At 36.5% G+C, this 18,791-nt stretch overlaps 1 protein-coding gene across 1 annotated transcript in view; it reads left to right on the top strand.

Annotated features, from left to right (window-relative positions):
- TBCK (TBC1 domain containing kinase) overlaps positions 1 to 16,645 on the top strand; it is a 92,925-nt gene extending 76,280 nt beyond the window's left edge. The window contains exons 25-26 of the mRNA XM_032223823.1: positions 3,967 to 4,126; positions 15,883 to 16,645. Of these exons, the coding sequence (XP_032079714.1) occupies positions 3,967 to 4,126; positions 15,883 to 15,993 (271 nt within the window). The 3' untranslated portion in view covers positions 15,994 to 16,645. The remainder of the gene's footprint in view (positions 1 to 3,966; positions 4,127 to 15,882) is intronic.
- The last annotated feature ends 2,146 nt before the right edge of the window (positions 16,646 to 18,791 follow it).

The following is an 18,791-nucleotide window of genomic DNA, read 5'->3' as shown; positions in this document are numbered from 1 at the left end:
TCTTGTGAGAGTTTAGTACCATAGTCAGTGGAGAACTATATCCCAAGCATAGAAAGCATTTCTCAGTTCACAGAGATTGCTTTGTTTTTCTCTCATTAACTGTTAATCTGTTCTACTTAAAGCAAGAATCCACAACTTGCAATCCTTGGGAACTCTCAAGAGTTCCCTATTTTCTGATGAATTATATTTAATTAAATATAAGGAATAATCATACCAGCAGTGCTCAGTTAACCCAAATTAAATGTTAATTAATTTTCCCAACTCTTCCCACTTTTTGGAATGTATTCCCTGGAGTTCATTTGAAAGCCAAGTGCTGTTTTCAGTAGTGGGGAAAAATTGCTTTTGTGTTCAAACGCAAAAATAGGGCCCTCCTACAGATTCTTAGGCCCAGAATCCTAATTATAATTTTGCATATGTCTAAACAGAATTTAAAACATTTTCTGATTTAGGAGTAATTTAATTTTACTGATGTAAAAGTATTGTGCAGCTATCTATCTATCTATCATCTATCCTGTTTTCCTGAAAATAAGACCTCCCCGGATAATAAGCCCAATGAGGCTTTTGAGCACATGTGCTAAAATAAGCCCTCCCCAGAATATAATCCCTCCCCGAAAATATTGCAACACAGCAGCCATGAGGTGACCACACTCACCGCCTCCTGCACCTCAAAAATAATAAAACCTTCCCCAAAAATAAGGCCAAGCGCTTATTTGGGGGGTCAAAAGAAAATAAGACCCTGTCTTACTTTTGGGGAAACTCGGTATCTATCTATCTATTGGAGGAAAAAGATGGAAGAAGCAATAGAAAAATATTTTGGAATAAAATTCCATTGAGACAATTAGGTCATTTCACAATAAAACTTTCATCCGGAAGCCTCTTAATTCAGTGGAAATTAAAATAAAATGCCATTAAGAAAAAGCAGGTCATTTCACAATAAAAGCTTTATCTAGAAGCTTCTTCATTCAACTGAAATGAAAAGCTTACCTACAACAGAAGGCGAAACGTCAATCTATACAGACTCCAAGCAGTTTAAATAGTACTCAGTGTGATGAAGCATTATGAAATTTTAGGCAATTGCATGGAAAAGAAGAAAGAGATTCAATTAGAATCTTTCAATTCCAAAGCTCATAAACCTGTTTTTATAGGATACCATATGTAGACTGCACATATCTAGTCAACCACTAGATGGGAGCCTAATTGTCCTATATGTCTGTGTTTTCATCTAGTCTCTTTGAGGTACTCCAGAAAAGAAGCAGAAAGAGGAATACTTGGTCTATCTTTATTGTAAGGTGTCATTAAGAGAATCTTACAAGTCTTACAAGTCTAAAGTATGTCTCCTACACCCCCCCACCACCACCTCCTTGCCTTTACAGTTCAAGGAAAGACTGGGCCCCTGAGAAGTTTGCCACTTCCCGACTCCTTCTGCAATCTCAGCTGCTCTTATAGTACCTAACCATTGCCTACTCTGTAGGTCTTCCTCCTATCTGCCAGTGTCTTTCCAACATACTATTACATCTAGTGCTCATATAGAGACTTGAAACCCAGCTATGGTGTGCCTCTATGCAAACTGCACAGTTAAATAATTTAGCCATTATTTTTGAGCCATTGTCACTGACTTTTGTGATTAGAGTTTAGTTGTGCTCATCATTTCATACTTTTGGTATACCCGTATTTACGTCTAACAATCCAGCACGTTTAGAAATAATATAATTAATAACAAATTGATTGGAGAGTTAGGCCAAATCTAGCAACTTTGAGCTTCTAGTTATTCTTATTTTAGTGGTGGTTCCCATGTAAAATCTTATGGAAGCTAAACTAAAATAATCTAAATTTATTTTATAAGCTGTAATGATTTTTTTAATGTTAAAATCTTCAGGTTAAAAGGTGGCATGGTATAGGGTAACAGGGTAGCATTTAAGTGAAATAACAGCATAACATTTAAGTGATTTTGCTTTTGTAATAGTCCACAGTTTTCTCTTTAAAAAATGAGTTTGTTAATTATGTTATAAAAATGCCAATAGTGTTTTATGCTTTGATTGAGGATCTTAGTAAAATTAGCTACATTAGCTAGTTTTGTTGGGTCCATTTCTGCTACTTATAGTCAGCTCACTTCTGGAATAGTTAAGATGCTATTTAAGATTAGAGTAAATATTTCAAAGGCCTGCATGATGACATACTAAAACAATTGCCGAAACCCAACGTAAATGATATTCTTTTTATAGAGGATGCATTTATAAAGTTTCCAGAAAGGGCTCTCCTACTTTTAATTACTATTATACTATCAATGATAAAGATGTAGATTTATTTGAAATGTTGCCATCGTTGTCCAAAGTCAAAGGTAATTATTACCTCAAGCTAGATCAGGGGTGTCAAACTTGCGTTGTCACAGCGGTGTTACGTGATGTATCAGGACTTTTCCCCCCTTTGCTAAACCGGGCATGGGCGTGGCCAGCGTGTGACACATCTGGCCCGCGGGCCGTGAGTTTGACAGCCCAGAGCTAGATGAAATTAATGAAATCTTTTTTCTAGTGGGATGGGTCAGCTTTTTGTTGATCTCAAGAAAATGTATCAGTTATGCTTCTCATGGTTATAATCTTGACAGTCATCCAAATGGAATTGCTTATGCAAGTTGTTTTAAGAGGTATTCAAACTAGTATTAATCCTAGATTAGCTGTAAGCCTTCCTAGGGGATTTTAGAATTTATCATAGTGTTGCAATAACTTAAATGAAAAGTCATTACTTTGATTTTTAGCATGAAAACCAAACATTTGTGCTCAGTAGGTGAAATTGGAACTTGTTTAGCTCCACCAAGCATTATTAATCTACTCTTGTTTTTATAGTCAGATAGGAATAATAATGCAAAATGGCATGCAATTAATAAAACTTCATTAAAATATTAAAACCTGTTTTAATAGCCATTTAATATGAAGCTGAACTGTAGGTATTTAAAAAAAACTTTATAAACACATCAGATTTAGTAATATGTATTTAAAAAATACATTTCTTGCACGAATGCAGAGGAGAGCATGATTGTTCTGCTTAACATAATAATAAAAAAGAGCCTAATAATATTAACAGTGAATATTATGCATAAATATTGAAAACAAACCTCCATTATTATCCACGGAATTTATTGTAAGTCAGTATTTCTAGGGTTACATCAGAGGTGGGTTGCTACAAGAAATCTCAAATCTCAGGTTTATGTCAGAGTTCCTTATTCCTGTTTTAGAATAACAATTTCCTTTGTTCTATTTATCATTTGTAGAAAAATAATTCTGGTTAAAGCAGACTTTGGGTGAACTTGTCTTCTTGGGGCTTCTCTTATCTGGTATTCTATGAAAACCATAACTGATAACTGCAGAATAACGGCACTAAATAGCTTCTTTTTCTATCTTTGTCCTGATGAACCAGAATACATGTAAATGCTGTTTTTAAGAGGAGAATCAGAAGCAAACAGGGATCCTTCCAGAGTTTTCATGCATGGATGCTATCTCCACCCTTATTGAGAAGGAGAGTTGGTACCTACCTGATACCTTCTTCTAATAGGGTGGAGATAGCATCCAGCCCCTTATCTTTTTTGGAGGCGACCTCTTTTACCTGCCGTTGGTGTATTTTCATGGTTGATGAATGCATTTGGTTTTGTTCTGTTTACCTGTATCACTAAAGATTGTTTTTTTGGGGATAACACGTGGAGTCTGTGTCTTCATTTACTTTGCCGGAAACTGGGTGGTAACACTCACAGGGGTGGGTCATATAGTACATTGGCTAATTAATATTCAGACTCAGTCCAATCAGAGCACAGACAGTGTCAACCCATGCATGGATGCTATCTCCACCCTAATAGAAGAAGCGTATCAGATAGGTACCAACGCTCTTTTTGAATTGTGAGCCTTTATAAGGTTTCTAGTTTTGTTCTTATGCTCCTCCTCCTTCTAAGTTTCCTTAACTAAAAATCTTTTTGTCTAGTTTTAACCGTGGGCATATACCAGGAAGTATCAATATCCCATTTGGGTCAGCATTCACTGCTGAAGGAGAATTCATCCAGTGCCCTGCTACTTCCACACTTCAGAGCTTTAAAGGGAGAGTTGTGGTGATAGTAGGACATGTGTCAAAGAATGCAGCACAGGTAAGTTGCTTAGGGAGAAAGTATGTATATTGTTCAGAATAATGCTTGGCAAATACTACCTGAATTGCAATTTTACAGACAATTTACAAATGTAAAAATCAGAGGTGGTGTTCTGACCAGTTCTGGATAACCAGTAGCGGAAATTTTGAGTAGTTCGGAGAACCAGTAGGAACCCACCACTAGCCCCACCCCCATCTATTCTCTGCCTCCCGAATTCCAGCTGATCGGGAGGAAATGGGAATTTTGCAATAACCTTCCCCTGGAGTGGGATGGAAATGGAGATTTTACAGTATCCTTCCCCTACCAGGCCCATCAAGCCACACCCACAGAAGTGGTAGTAAAAAAAAATTTGGAATCCTACCACTGGTAAAATTGTATATCCCAAATCCACCATTAACTATGTGGACACCTTAAAAATCAAGTAATACCTACATAAACATTGAGAGTTCAAATGCTTTTGTAAAAATGCCTAGATCATCCTTTCAGCCTGGTTACGATAACTCTGATCATCTACAATAAGTTGTGGAAGTTTAATAATGTAATAACAAATAAATTAGTGGCGGGTTCACTTCTCATGAGAAATATATCTGAATCTGATTAACAGGCAAATTAACTCATTCCATTCCAGGGTGTTTTATACTCTAAAATATATGCAATGTTTTATAGCAAGGCTAGGCTAAAGAGACAAACCCATATTACAATAAAAAGGCAGTATTTTACTCCAACATAGTTTCTGCTTGCCTGAAATGATGATAAGGAAATTGTAGGAATGACTGGGTAAAAGGAATTGTTATTTTTAGCGGTTTCAACAGGTTGATAATATTAGCAATCACATCTTCTCTCTGATGTGATTGTCAATAAGACATGTTCTTCTTTTAAAAGAGGTAGCCAGTTTTTAATTTCATTAATCTGGTGATAGTGACATTTAGAAATTTTGTTCTTTGATTCTAGAAACAACAGGTTCTTAAATTCAAGCCCATTCCAGATATAGTGAGGATTAAACAAATGAACTTTACCTTTGTCCTGTTTTTATAACTGTTAGTACTTAGGGAGTGTGAACTTTTTATCACCATTCATTTATTTTCCCCTGTAAAAATGAATGACCTGTTTCTAAGTCAGTAACAGGAATCATTTTAAAATAATTTGGTTATATTATTTTACTGTCCCATCAGAATGCTTGCTAGTGTATTATATTTTTAGAAGTACAGTTATGGGATTTCATCTTCCCCAAAATGTATGTGGTTTTTTTTTTTAATTTTGATAATGAAATAAGGCAGGATGACACATTCCTGGCCTAAACATGGATCTCTTCCTTCTATAAAACGGATTGGTTTTTAAATATGCTTGGTGACCTTTCCATGTGGGAACTATTCATTTGGCTGATAACTAAAGAAGATTGTTTCAAAACATCATAAGTACTGGAAAATTCATTTTAAGGCACATTTTCAGTGGAAAGTTATTGGCTGAGTGGCCCAAAACAACAATACTACACAGTAGATACCCATAGCAGTGTTCATTAGTGTATGCCAAATCAGCTAATCCAACTCTGGAACCAACCCAGTCTCACAGAGGTTATTGTGGAGATAACCCAGAGTTAGAATTAGGAAATAGAACATTATAGTCTCATAGCTGAGCATGGGAAAACCAAAACAATTATTTTTGTGGTTGTTTTTTTTACCAGTAAGGAAAATCAACCAAAAAGTGGAAAAGAACATGCTACAAGAAATAGAAATGTTTCAAATTTTGTACAATGTGGTACAGATGTTTACACAGTTCTTCCACAAAATGTGTTCTCGTTTTTTAATTATTCGACATTTAGTTGTTAGGGAATATTTGTTTTTATATAAGTATAGAAGTCCCCAAGGGGATAAACAGCTTTGTAAAGTTTCGGACATAGGTTATCTGTTGACACATAAATAGGCAAGGTGAAGTCATGAATCTTGTCACTTGGCCAGATCAATGAGTTAAAGCAGTTACCAAAACATTATTACTCAGATAAGAAACCCGGGAAGCATTTGGTAAAAGGTTTAAAAAAATTTGGATAATTTTTGAAAATGAAATTTGTCTGATTATTTGCATGAGTTAAAATAAATCATGGAAAGCTAAAATGAGAAACGGTATAAACAGCCTTTTTTATTTTTTCCCATCGTTTAATATGTATTGCAATTATAGTCATACAAGCATCATAAGTATATTGTAAGTGAAATGACAACAAGGAGATATGTTAACCCTCTCCTCTGATAATAGTGACGATGTGTTTTTAGCCTGTTAAAAAACACTCGTGGACTTTTTCATTCTATCTAACTAAATAGCATGAATGTTACAAAATGCACTTATTGCAATCTTCAGTAATGTTGAGATATCTGTGCTTCGCAAGAGAGGAGTGATTATTTTGAAAATGTGTCTACTTTTAAAGAAAGAAAATAAATCCATAAAGTAGATCTCAAAATCTAAAATTATATATATTTGACTGTACTGTATGGTAGGTTTATTTCTTATCACATTTGCCATCTACCTAGATTAATAGGAACTTTAAACTGCTTGTGAGCTGAACTCTTATACCTGCCTTTTCTACTTGAAATTATAGAGTGGAAGGGGTACATTCCTTACCAGTTGAGAATTTAGGGAATGTTCCTTTTATCTCAAGTGAACAAATAGTGCATTTTTGTCATAGTTTGTTCCTTACTACTTATCTCACTCATTACCTTGATGTTTGTAGAGTTGTACTCTTTTAGATTGCTTTCACTTGTTTTAAATTCCAAGCCACATCTCAGAAACCTTTTTAATGCTTTCTGTTTCGTAAAAGATGGTCACATAGTAACAAGAAACTGCAAAAATCATAAATATGAGGCAGTTGCCAAGTATCTGAATTTTGATGACCTAGTCATCAAAATGTAATGGTGATAAGTGCGAAAAATAGCCATAAGTCACTTTTTTCAGTGCCACTGTAATTTTGAATGGTTACTAAATGAACTGTTGTAAGTTAAGACCATCTATATAAGTATTTTGAACTGAATTATATATGAAAAAGGATATTGGCATATTCAGGAAAGAGAAGTAAATGTATATAACAATGTTCTTGCAAGCTTTCCCCATTTGCTTAGATTGATTTCATATTTTAGAAATTTAAATTAATTGGATTTTAAGAAGAGGAGAGTTGCAATTGCAGAAGTTATTAATTTGATTTTATTATTTTAACTTTTGTTTCTTTCTCATTCTGCCATTCTTTCTTTATGGATGTTTCTAAACAGAGGATTACTGTTGCTTCCGTTCAAAATATGCTCTCCTGATCTTTTCTTTTTTAGCGGGCAGAGGGAAAGTGGAAATAGAAGTGATAAGAAGGGTTCCACCACAAAACCGCGGTAGACAATTGCGCGCTCGACAAAAGTGTGTACGTGACGTCATCACAGCGCGACAAAAACATCGCGCTGTGAGCGGTAAATTTAAAATTAAAGCGAAAACCTTACCCTAACCCCCCCAAACCTAACCCTTAACCTAACCCTAAACCTAACTCTAAACCTAACCCTTAACCTAACGCTAAACCTAACGGTAACCCTTAACCTAATGCTAAACCTAACCCTAACGCTTAACGTAACCCTAAACCTAACCCTAACCCTTAACCTAACCCTAACCCTAAACCTAACCCTTACCTTTATGTGAATCGGCTTGCTTTAATTTTATTTTAATTTTAATTTTATTTATTTTTTAATTTTTTTCGTCGCGCTGCTGATGACGTCAGGTACGCGCTTTCGTCAAGCGCGGTTTTGTCGACCGCGGTTTTGACGGGTCACAGATAAGAAGACATGGGAAGCAGTGGTGGATTTCAATTTATTTTACTACCAGTTCGCTCGTGCACTCATGCAGTGCTTCTGCACATGCGCAGAAGCATCCAGGTGGGTGGGGGGAGCCTCCTGCCGCTGCCACTACCCATTCACCCGATCTGGGGCGAACTGGCAGAAACCCATCTCTGATGGGAAGGGTTAAAATAGAAGAGATTCTTCTATAACATATCCATGAGGTATAATAATTGCAGGATGAAAGCCCAATTTGGAAGCATCCTATGTTGACTATGCATGTAAAAATAAATATGTCACATATAGTCAACTCTATTAGTATTTCTTTTGTTGCTTCTTTTCCACCTCTAAGTTCACTTGTAAAAACAAAAGTTCCAAACTTGTGGAAGCAATTGGAAGTCATATAGTTGTCTACATTCAGCCTTAAATTTTGCGTTATCCCCATCCTCACCCTCAGATGGGGAAAAGCTGTGAAACCAGTTTTACAGTCATCTGTATGGTGTAGGAAAGCTAAACTATTGTATAAGCGTAATGATGCACAGACACACACCAAAAAAATCCAGGACAGGACTAGGAAAGACTGAATTGCAGTTATAAATGCAACACAGCTACAGCTTATAATTCTAGTCCACTTGGAGTCTTTAACTATTGTGTTGTGTTCATTGTTTTAACGCTGAGCCATTGTACTTTTGGTTTTCTCTGTGCACCTGACAGAATCGGCTAATTTGGGTCAAAGCATAAATGTTGTTGCAAGAGCCAATTTGATGTAGGAGGTCAAGGCTCCAGGGTAGAAACCAGGAAACCATGAATTATAGTTCCACATTAGGAACAAAAGCCAGCTGGTTGACCTTGGGCCAATCAGTTTTTCTCTAAACCATAAGATGGGGGCAATAGCAAACCATTTCTGAAACAATTTGCCAAGAAAACTGCAGGAACTAATCCAGGCAGTCACCAGGACTCCACCCTGACTTGAAAACATATAGACACACATAATGATATTGATAATGAATAAAATTGCTGTTTACTTCAATTTATTGGCCACGTCAATAAATGTCTGATTTGATACATCAACCAAACAGGACAAGTACCGATTCCAACAGATGGTTAAAACTGCAGAAAAAACAATTGCATCCAGTCTGCCTCCATAGAAAACCTGTATATTGCACAGGCCAGAAGGAGGTGTGAGAAGATATCTGTAGACCCCTCACATCCTGGACAAATTGTTACAACTCCTTCCTTTGGGACAGCACTATAGGGCATTGCATGACAAAACAACTATGACAGACACAGGGACTGTTTTTTCCCCTCGTGCCATCATTCTGCTGAATAGCAATAGCACTTAGACTTATATACCGCTTCATAGTGCTTTTACAGCCCTGTCTAAGTCGTTTACAGAGTCAGCCTATTGCCCCAAACAATCTGGGTCCTCATTTTCCCAACCTCGGAAGGATGGAAGGCTGAGTCAACCATGAGCGGTGGGACTTGAACTGCCGAACTGCTGGCAATCAGCAGTCAGCAGAAATACCCTGCAGTACTGCACTCTAACCACTGCACCATCACAGCTCATAGACTTGTGACCTAATTGTCATAGTGCTGTCTATAGTCTATGTGTATTTACACATTTAGCATGGTTGTATTATCTTCTTTACTCCACCCTCTTATTGGTATTATTATTATGATGATGATTACATTACTTTGTTGCTTTGCATGTACGCTGAAGCTTCTGGAGGCAAATTCCTTGGGTGTCTAATTTCATCTGGCCAAATAAACTATTCAATTTAACTGAATTCAGCATCATTCAATACTGCTCAACATGGCTTACACAACTTAATAAACTCTGCAACATAAAAATAAATGAGCTACTACTTTGTCTTTGAAATAAAAGAAACCAAATTTTGGTGCTGTTCCCTTATGCATCAGTAGAACCCATATGAAGGTTTAGTCACATACAGTGCCAAAGATAATGCAGAAGTTTTAAAAAGCCAAAAGGGGCACATCCTTTTTTAAAACAATTTTGATGTCTTTTCTGATTCTATCTCTGGCACTAGGAGTTTAGAGTAGTAGCTGTATACTCCCTTCCCAGCAGCTACCAACTCATTTTTCTCTGTTCATAACTTCCCATGGTAGGCTTGAATGTCATGGTAGCTTAAGAGATAAATCCCTAGACAAGGATTTGCAGGATTTAATGAATTACAAGTGAAAACTAATTTAAGGCATTTGATTTCTTCTGCTAATAATAGAATGCAGAGTTGATAAATACATTTACTACATCCTGCAGTCTCATAGACTGCCATAATATACTTACATTTTCTAGAGAAATAAAACCTAGCAAGCAATATATTATTTCAACATTTCTTCCCCAAAGCTACATGATTGGAAGGGCTCATTAAAAAAAAGTAACTGTAAGAAGAAGCTAGAACACTTGATGATAAAATTCTCCCTCTCTTCTCCACCTGTAATTTAGCTTATCTAGAGGGTTTGAAGAGAAAGATATCATTTTTATGTCCCTTTGTGTCTACAAAGATGATATGATTTAAATATGGGTTCGGGAAATCGTTTTATTTATGCAAAACTCAAATTCCTCTGCTTTGAAACACACCTATAATGGAAAGTTCCATTTTATTACTATAATTTTGCAATGGAAAACTAAGGTCTTCCCCTCTACGGGAGGTATATATGAAACTTAAAGTGAAATACGTGTAAATATTTGGAATGATTCTCTCTTCCCCTCCAGCCAGAGGTAATACGTGCTAGAAATAATCCTTTAACTTTTTGTTTTGTTAAAGAATCACCGTAAGAGTTATGTTCTGACTTTGGAGGTAAGAAATCAAACAGTACTGGAAAATGACCTATCATTTCTGATTTTAGTCTCTGATTATTCACATGTTCTGTTGCTCTTTAACTTGTCAGAAATTTGGCTGCCGATCAGATATCTTAGCAACAGTAGAGAACATTTACCTTTGGCCCTAGTTTTCATTTAACTTTTTTGGTTTTTAATTTACCTTTCAATATAGAATAGAAATAAAGACATATTGTTTACTGCTGTTGTTTTCCTTATGTCAGATTTTAGGTTCTACATTGTTTAAATCATATCCAGTATTCTATAAATCATTATATAAATGATTTTTATATCATATAAATCTATTAAAAGTTAAAGTTAATTATGCATTGGAATAAAAACTATTAAAATAAATTAGAAATAATAACAAATACCGATAATATCTTAATGTGAAAAATGCATCCTATGATGACAGTTTCTCGTGTTTAAGCATATATTCCTTCATCCATGTGCAAACTTGGTGATATAAAAATGCAAGTGACTTCCTACCCATCACCCACCCTCAAAATCTGAATGGGAAATGTTGTATATGCATAAAAGTCTCAATTCTCTTTTTGATCTGATTTATTATGTTTACTTTTTTATGGAATGGTATTTCCATTAATATATATTAGTAGTAATTGTTTTCCCATTTCCAGATGAAAATATGAAAAAGCTACAGGCATACAAAACTCTTTCATGTCTGTTCATCCAACTTCATATTTTCCTGAATTGTATTTGCAAGACTTGTCATTTTTTGTCAAAATGTTCAATTATGTCTCTTTTTTTTAAATCAAACCTTTAGTATTTCTTCTTCCTTCTCCAGACCACCCAGCTAGCAAATACCGTATTTGACCAGTTGTCACAGATTCTCATCTGCTTTGTTGCTATGTGTCTCCCAGCATGATGGCGGTTATAGCTCATCATCTCCTCAGGAGTTCTGAAAGGGTCATTTGTCAAAGCCCCATCAATTACTTAGGCAATGCAAAAGAGCAACAGCATAGCACAAGATTCAATAGATTTTATGAGGCATCAGCAACTGCAGTTGCCTTTTGGGTAAATAGAACTTAGTATTTGGGGGATATGCTACGCCAGGCATGCCAAACCTTTTGGCTTGCCTGGGCCACATCAAGTGAAGAGGAATTGTCTTGGGCTGCATATAAATATAATATGAGAACTATCACTAAAAGTCATACAATGTTAAAAGTTTACGATCTTGTGGTGCACTTCACTAACTATTCAGGGCCTCATGGAGCCTGTAGGCCTTGGGTTGGACATGCTAAACCATGATACAATGTTAAAAGTTTGTGTTCTTGTGATGTCCCTTTGATGATGATGTTCGTCCATAGTGTTCGAAGAAGACCTTGACATCTATCAGGTTGTGGGCTGTCCACGATGTGTCCGCAGGTGCCTGGTAAGGCCTAGACGGGCATGAAATGTTCTGCCACATGTCAGGCAGACATGTGTGGGCACCATTGTTGCAACATTTTCTGCTCTGGCTTTGTGGAGTGCTCGCTTCTCTTGTGCTATGGTTGTTCTTCTGTCCTCAGATGTCTGGCAGCCTTGGTGGATCAGTGTGTGCCATGCTGATCGATCTTGTGTCAGAGTTTCCCAGGAGGTGGTGTCATTTTCCATGGACTTGAAGGAGGCTTTCAATGTGTCTTTGTATCATTTCTGTTGTCCCCCTGCAATTGCTTTCCTTGAGACAGCTCACCAGAGAGCATCTGTTTAGGGATACGATGGTCTGGCATCCTTGCAACATGGCCTGCCCAGAGTGTCTGGGCTTTCATCAGCAGGTGTGAACTGATGGCAGGCCTGCTCTGGAGAGGACTTCTGTGTCTGGCACCTTGTCCTGACATGCTAAACCATGATATAATGTTAAAAGTTTATGTTCTTGTGGTGTCACTTTACTAGCTGTTCAGGGCCTAATGGAACCAGTAGGCCTTGGGTTGGATTTGCTGTACTAAACTATGATATATATGAATGATCAGGGAAATGTTCATCTAAGTGCCTTGCATTTCCTCTCTTCTCCTGAGCAACCGGGAGAAGGAAGAACAACCCCAAATTCAGTTTCACTTCAGCATTATACATGCAAAACAAGGGATTGTGGCTAAATTCTGATTGACTCACAAAAATAGCAAAAGGTTGGAATATGGTCCATCCATTAACAAACAGAATTGCCTACAGCAAAAGAAATTTGCTGAATTAAATATGTACTGTGATTTATCTCATTACTTACTATGACCGGTTGCCTTTCTTGCTTATCTCTGCAATACCAATTTATGGCTTAATGTAACTTGCTAACTGCATAGTTGAACATCATAGACCTAAAATATTGATGCCCAATATATACAAATAGACCTTTCATAAATAGTTTTAGGGTTTGGGGACAGGAATGACCTCCTCACCAAAAGAACAAGAGAATTGTTCTAAGCTCTAAGGTTGTCCTATCTGTATTGTACCCCTATCCCCACAAATGTGATCTTCTGGGATTCTTCTTGCTATTGGCCGCACAAGTCCTGTGTTTATCCTGTAATGATTTGGCCACACTTGAATGAGAAGAGGGACGCCAAGATTCCTTGGCTTTCTTCTTCACTAAAGCTTTTAAGAACAATTACCTCTGACTGTTATATCTGTATTACTTGCCTATACAAGTAACAACTAGATATAGATCATGGTACTCTATCTCCAGTCCCCAAAGACCTACATGAAAACCTTTAAAGGATTTTTCCTTTAGCTTTCATCATGTACCAATAGATGTTATCTTGTATTTGCTCAACACAAAAAATATTTCTTGTGAAACATTACAAAATTATATCTTTATTGTTTAAGGCAAACTAATCTCTAGTTTTCAGATCGAGAAACCATAGATTTTCAGTAGTTTTTGTACTGCTTTTCCTTTTTAATTGTCAGCTGAGGTCAAAATATTTTTGTTGTTATTAGTTTAAACAAGCATGTATTACTTTTGTCAGATCTGCATAGGGATTTTGTTTAATATTACATACTACCGATATTATAGAATATGATTTAACATGAGTTAACACCATAGCTGAGTTGTGTGACCAATTCTAAAATGGTTATCCATGTAGTTGCATCACAGTGGAAGCATAAAGCATTTGTTGTGTAATGTCTTAATTAAATAGTTATGGGAGATATTCCGTCATGAGCTTATTCTAGAATTACAAGGAATCGGTTTTCCATTCTGTAGTATACTTTGGTTAAGCAAATGAAGGATTTTCAGGCAAAAACTAAGACTATTTTCGTGAAATAGGTGAGGGGTTAATGTGGCAAAAATAAAATCATGTTATTTAAATTAGAAGGGAGAAAACTATGTCAAATAAGTCTATAACTGCTTTAAAGAATATTGGAAGTCACTTAAGTATTTTTGTTTTGTCTTGTTTTTCTTTCTATTGCTTTCAACACTTTTTTCTTAATTTCTTTCTTTTTGTACTGCTTGGTGTTTATCTTTTAACTTTATAAAGATACTTCATGAAAATTCTATAAATATCTGTAATAACACATGTTGTCTACCAATTGAATATATATTTAGTGCAATTATAAGACTCAAAGTGAAATCTGAAAGTCAGTAGCATTCCCATTGCTCTAGAAAATATTTATGTTGTTTCGCAATTTACACATTTATCACTGAAAATAAAGATGTTGGCCTATTTTTAACTGAATGTAGAAGTCCCCACCTTAGACATGAAAGCAGCTGGGTGACTTTGGATCAATCTCTCTCAGTCACAGTGTTGTTGTGAGGAAAATAGGAGGAGGGAAGTACAATATAGTTTTGTTCAGTTTTGAGTTATTTAAAAAATAATAAAGATGAGATATAAATAAATAAAATCCATACATAAATATTAAAGAAATATAAAAAAGCACTAACATATTCTAATAGAATAAATAGAAATCAGTCAAATAAAGAAATTAATATGTATCTTCAAATTCAGTTACCCAGACCTAACATGCAAACGTTAAACATTCAGGATAATTTTCAAGTGGGAAGTGACTCAACACACTTGCTCTACAAGTGCTCTTTATGGATAAAGGGGGTGATAGTAAGATGGTGGAGGACTATCGCTAAAACTGAATCAGTTCAGTTTGAAAAAAGTATGTAAACCTGTAGTATTTCCTATATAAAACAAACATAAAAATTACTTGAAAATAATTTAGTAAGTAAAGATCGCTCTTTGATAATAGGAGAATGCAGAAGCTTTAATAAGTTTAGTCTTAGACCCTAGTCTTTCTTATATAGCTACATGTAGGTAGTTCTCCACATATAACTAGTTAAGAGCTAAGGTGGCACAGTGGTTAGAGTGCAGTACTGCAGACTATTTCAGCTTACTGCTATGTTAGCTGCAGTTCGGTAGTTCAAATCTCACTGGCTCAAGGTTGACTCAGCCTTCCATCCTTCCAAGGTGGGTAAAATGAGGACCCAGATTGTTGAGGGCAATATGGTGACTCTGTAAACCGCTTAGAGAGGGCTGTAAAAGCACTATGAAGCGGTTTCTAAGTCAAAGTGCTATTGCTATTGCTATTACTTTCGTCACTGTTCGAAGTTACAATGGCACTGAAAAAAGTGAGTTATGATCATTTTCCCCACTTATGATCATGAATATGAGCAACTGATTCATATTTAAGATGGTTGCAATTTCCCATGATCATGTGATCACCTTTTGCAATCTTCTCACAAGTGAGCCGAGATGGGGCAGTGGTTAAATGCAGCACTGCAGGCTACTTCAGCTGACTGCAGTTCTGCAGTTCGGCTGTTCAAATCTCACCGGCTCAGGGTTGACTCAGCCTTCCATCCTTCCGAGGTGGGTAAAATGAGGACCCGGATTGTTGTTGGGGGCAATATGCTGACTCTGTAAACCACTTAGAGAGGGCTGAAAGCCCTATGAAGTGGTATATAAGTCTAACTGCTCTTGCTATTGCTAAAGTAAATGAGGATGCCAGATTCACTTAACAACCGTGCTATTAACACTTAACAAAATTCACAAAACAACTGGCAGGAAAGGTTGTAAAAGAGGCAAAATTCACTTGTCTCACTTAGCAACAAAAATGGGCTCAATTGTAGTCATAAGTTGAGTATTGAAACAATATATATATATGCATCATTCTAACGTAAAATATTTCTACTTCAGTTCGCAGCTCATCTGGTGAAAATAAAATATCCAAGAATTTGCATTCTGGATGGCGGCATTAACAAAATCAAGCCAACGGGTCTTCTAACAGTTCCTTCTCCACAAATATGACCAGAAAAGCTTGAAGTGTCTTCTAGCTCTCTGAAAAACTCTTAAGAATACAGCAACATTTTAATTCTGCTCATGACTCAAATATTGTGTCTGTTTACAGTGTTTTTTCAGTTCAGTGGTTTTTTTTTCCAATTTATTATTTTTTACAGAAGTTTACTTTGACTGGAAGAAGCTATAAAGCATTAAAATGATGTAATTCTAGGAAATCATCAATTGAAATTTGTCCATCCAGCAAGAGAAAAAACAACGTTGTATATATAAAATCTGCACTTATTAACTCAAATTATGAGTTTGAAATTACATGGATGAATAGTATCATTTGAGTGACTGATACATTTTAGATATAATTATTTCACCTCAAGAATTAATTTGTTTGACTTAACTAGTTTTTCTAGACCATGGAATATTTAAAATCAAGTAAAGGGGGGAGAGGGAGACCAGAAATTGCTTTCAGAACCTGCTTGTTGAATCTTTAAACAAAATATTTTTATAGAAATATGTCCAAACAACTTAAATCATCTCTTGTTTGTTACAGCTGTGATAGTGCATCAGTTGTCATGATAAGTCATAGTCTTAATTCTGTTAAATTTAAATATATCGTGACTTGAAAATTATTTGTAAAAGAATAAACTTTTAACTCTTATATTTGAAATATTGTTTCTGTAAATATTAGCATTGCTAATCAAGAAGAGAGGAAAGTGTGTGTGTATGTGTGTGTGTCAGTGGTGGGTTCCGGATCCCATTGCAACCGATATGGTGCAACGGGACTCAGCGTCCCCCACATGCATGCGCACCGCACACACACACAGTGCACACATGCGTCCTTACCTCCGTGATGCCTCCGCAACGCTCCAGCTGCTTGATGAAGCATCACGCAAGCTCTGTGCGTGGAAGCACCGAAGAGCTCAAATACAGGTAAGGAGCTGAGGTGGGTGGGTGGACCCTCCGGAGCACCGTACCAGAACGGTACCTGGTACACTGCCTGCAACCAACCACTGGTATGTGTGTGTGTTCCCTGAATCCTCATCAGTGCAAAAAATTGAAATTGACCTAATAATTTTCTCACTAAGAGACTGCCTTTAAAAAGTGTTTAACAAGTTTAAATTGTGTGTTTTTATTTATTTTATGGAAAGAATGAAAGAATCAATGTTTCAGTGCTTAGTAATAATTAGATTAGAAAGCCTTTACAATCCAAAATAATGTATCATTTGAAAAATCTAAGTGGCAGTGTAAAAAATAGGGTTCAAGGAACATCATTATATTGATTATTTCTCCCACATCAGGTGTTTTTTTTTTCAGGTGCAACTTTCCATTTTATTAATTTGGGACACTCACGTAAGAGTACCACTGGATATGGTGAACATTATTTCCCATGCACAAATTACTTACGTTTAAATATTTCATTAAAAAATAAAGATTAAAATAAAATGCCAAATATCTACCATAAATTGAGTCTTTTTACTTTTTTTCTTCATCAAAACTTTGATAGTCAATATTCTGTTTCCAAAGAGAAGTTGAACGTGGGAAGTTTTCAGATTATCCATTCTTTAACTTTGCACGAAGCATTAGCAATTCTGAATCTACATTTTCAGATAAAGACATTATTTAAAACAGCAGTCCCCAACCTTGCCAATTTGATGGCTGGCATTGGGGGGGGGGGGTGGTTCTTTATGAGTGCAGCCGCTAATGGAGATTTGCGCAAAAGTGCAAGCACCCTCTACTCACATAAGTGCAGCCCAGCTCTCAATAGACCACGGCCCAGTAGTGGGCCACCACCCAAGGGTTGGGGACCCTGATATAAAAGACATATTAGTTAATTGTCCTATTGCACCATGTAAATATATTTGACTCAGATGTGTCCACTTCCAGAGTCTTGGGGGTTTGAGCCTGTTTAGTGTAAAGGTTAAGTCTAGAAAGAGGGAGACCATGAGTTTGAGTTCAAGTCCTGCCTTAGCCATGAAAGCTGGGTGACTTTGGGCCAGTCACACACTCTCAATCCAATCCACCTCACAGGATTGTTTTCTGGAAAATGGGAAAGGAAGATGTGTTAGATATGTTCACTCAAATTTGTCAATATAATAATGTTGGGATACAAATGTATCAGGGATGGGTTCCTGCTAGTTCTAACCTCTTCTATAGAAGAGGTTCCACAAATCTATAGTGCCGTTTAGAACCAGTTCCAGCTCCCTCCCCCCACCCGTCCACACATCATGAAGAGCGAGAGGAAGAATTCTGGGAGTTGAAGTCCACAAGTCTTAAAGCTGTCAAGTTTGAACACCCCTGGTTTTTTTTTTCTAAAGGGTTAGGGGTGCAAGGGTCTTGTAACTTGACAGCTTTAAGACTTGCGTGCTTCAAATGCCAGTTTCTGAGCCAACATTTTGGTTGCTAAGCAAGAGCGTTGTTAAGTGAGTTTCACCACATTTTACAAGTTGGCTACGCCCACCCGGTCACATGGCCGGCAAGCCACTCCTACAAAGCAGGCCACACCTACAGAAGAAGTTCTAACAATTTTTGAAACCCACCACTGAAATGTATAATTAAAACTGCCTAAACTACCCTCTTGGCTTTTTTTTTTAACCTCAGGCCAGGTTCATAAAAATTAAATAGAAAATAAGCTTTATAAGGACATTGGGAATGTTCACTATAGCAGTTAAGTATGAGAAATGGAGAAAATAACCCAGATTTCATTCGTCCAGTCCACCTTTATCAACCAACATCCCATCCCTGTGGAAGCTAAGATAGGATGAAGACAAGGAAAAACTATTTCATACCCATTCAATAGTTCATTTTTAAAAGCT

The sequence above is a fragment of the Thamnophis elegans genome, chromosome 9, assembly GCF_009769535.1.
Source record: "Thamnophis elegans isolate rThaEle1 chromosome 9, rThaEle1.pri, whole genome shotgun sequence".
In the NCBI taxonomy this organism is placed as follows: Eukaryota; Metazoa; Chordata; class Lepidosauria; order Squamata; family Colubridae; genus Thamnophis; species Thamnophis elegans.
This window is presented reverse-complemented; position numbering and strand designations above follow the sequence as displayed.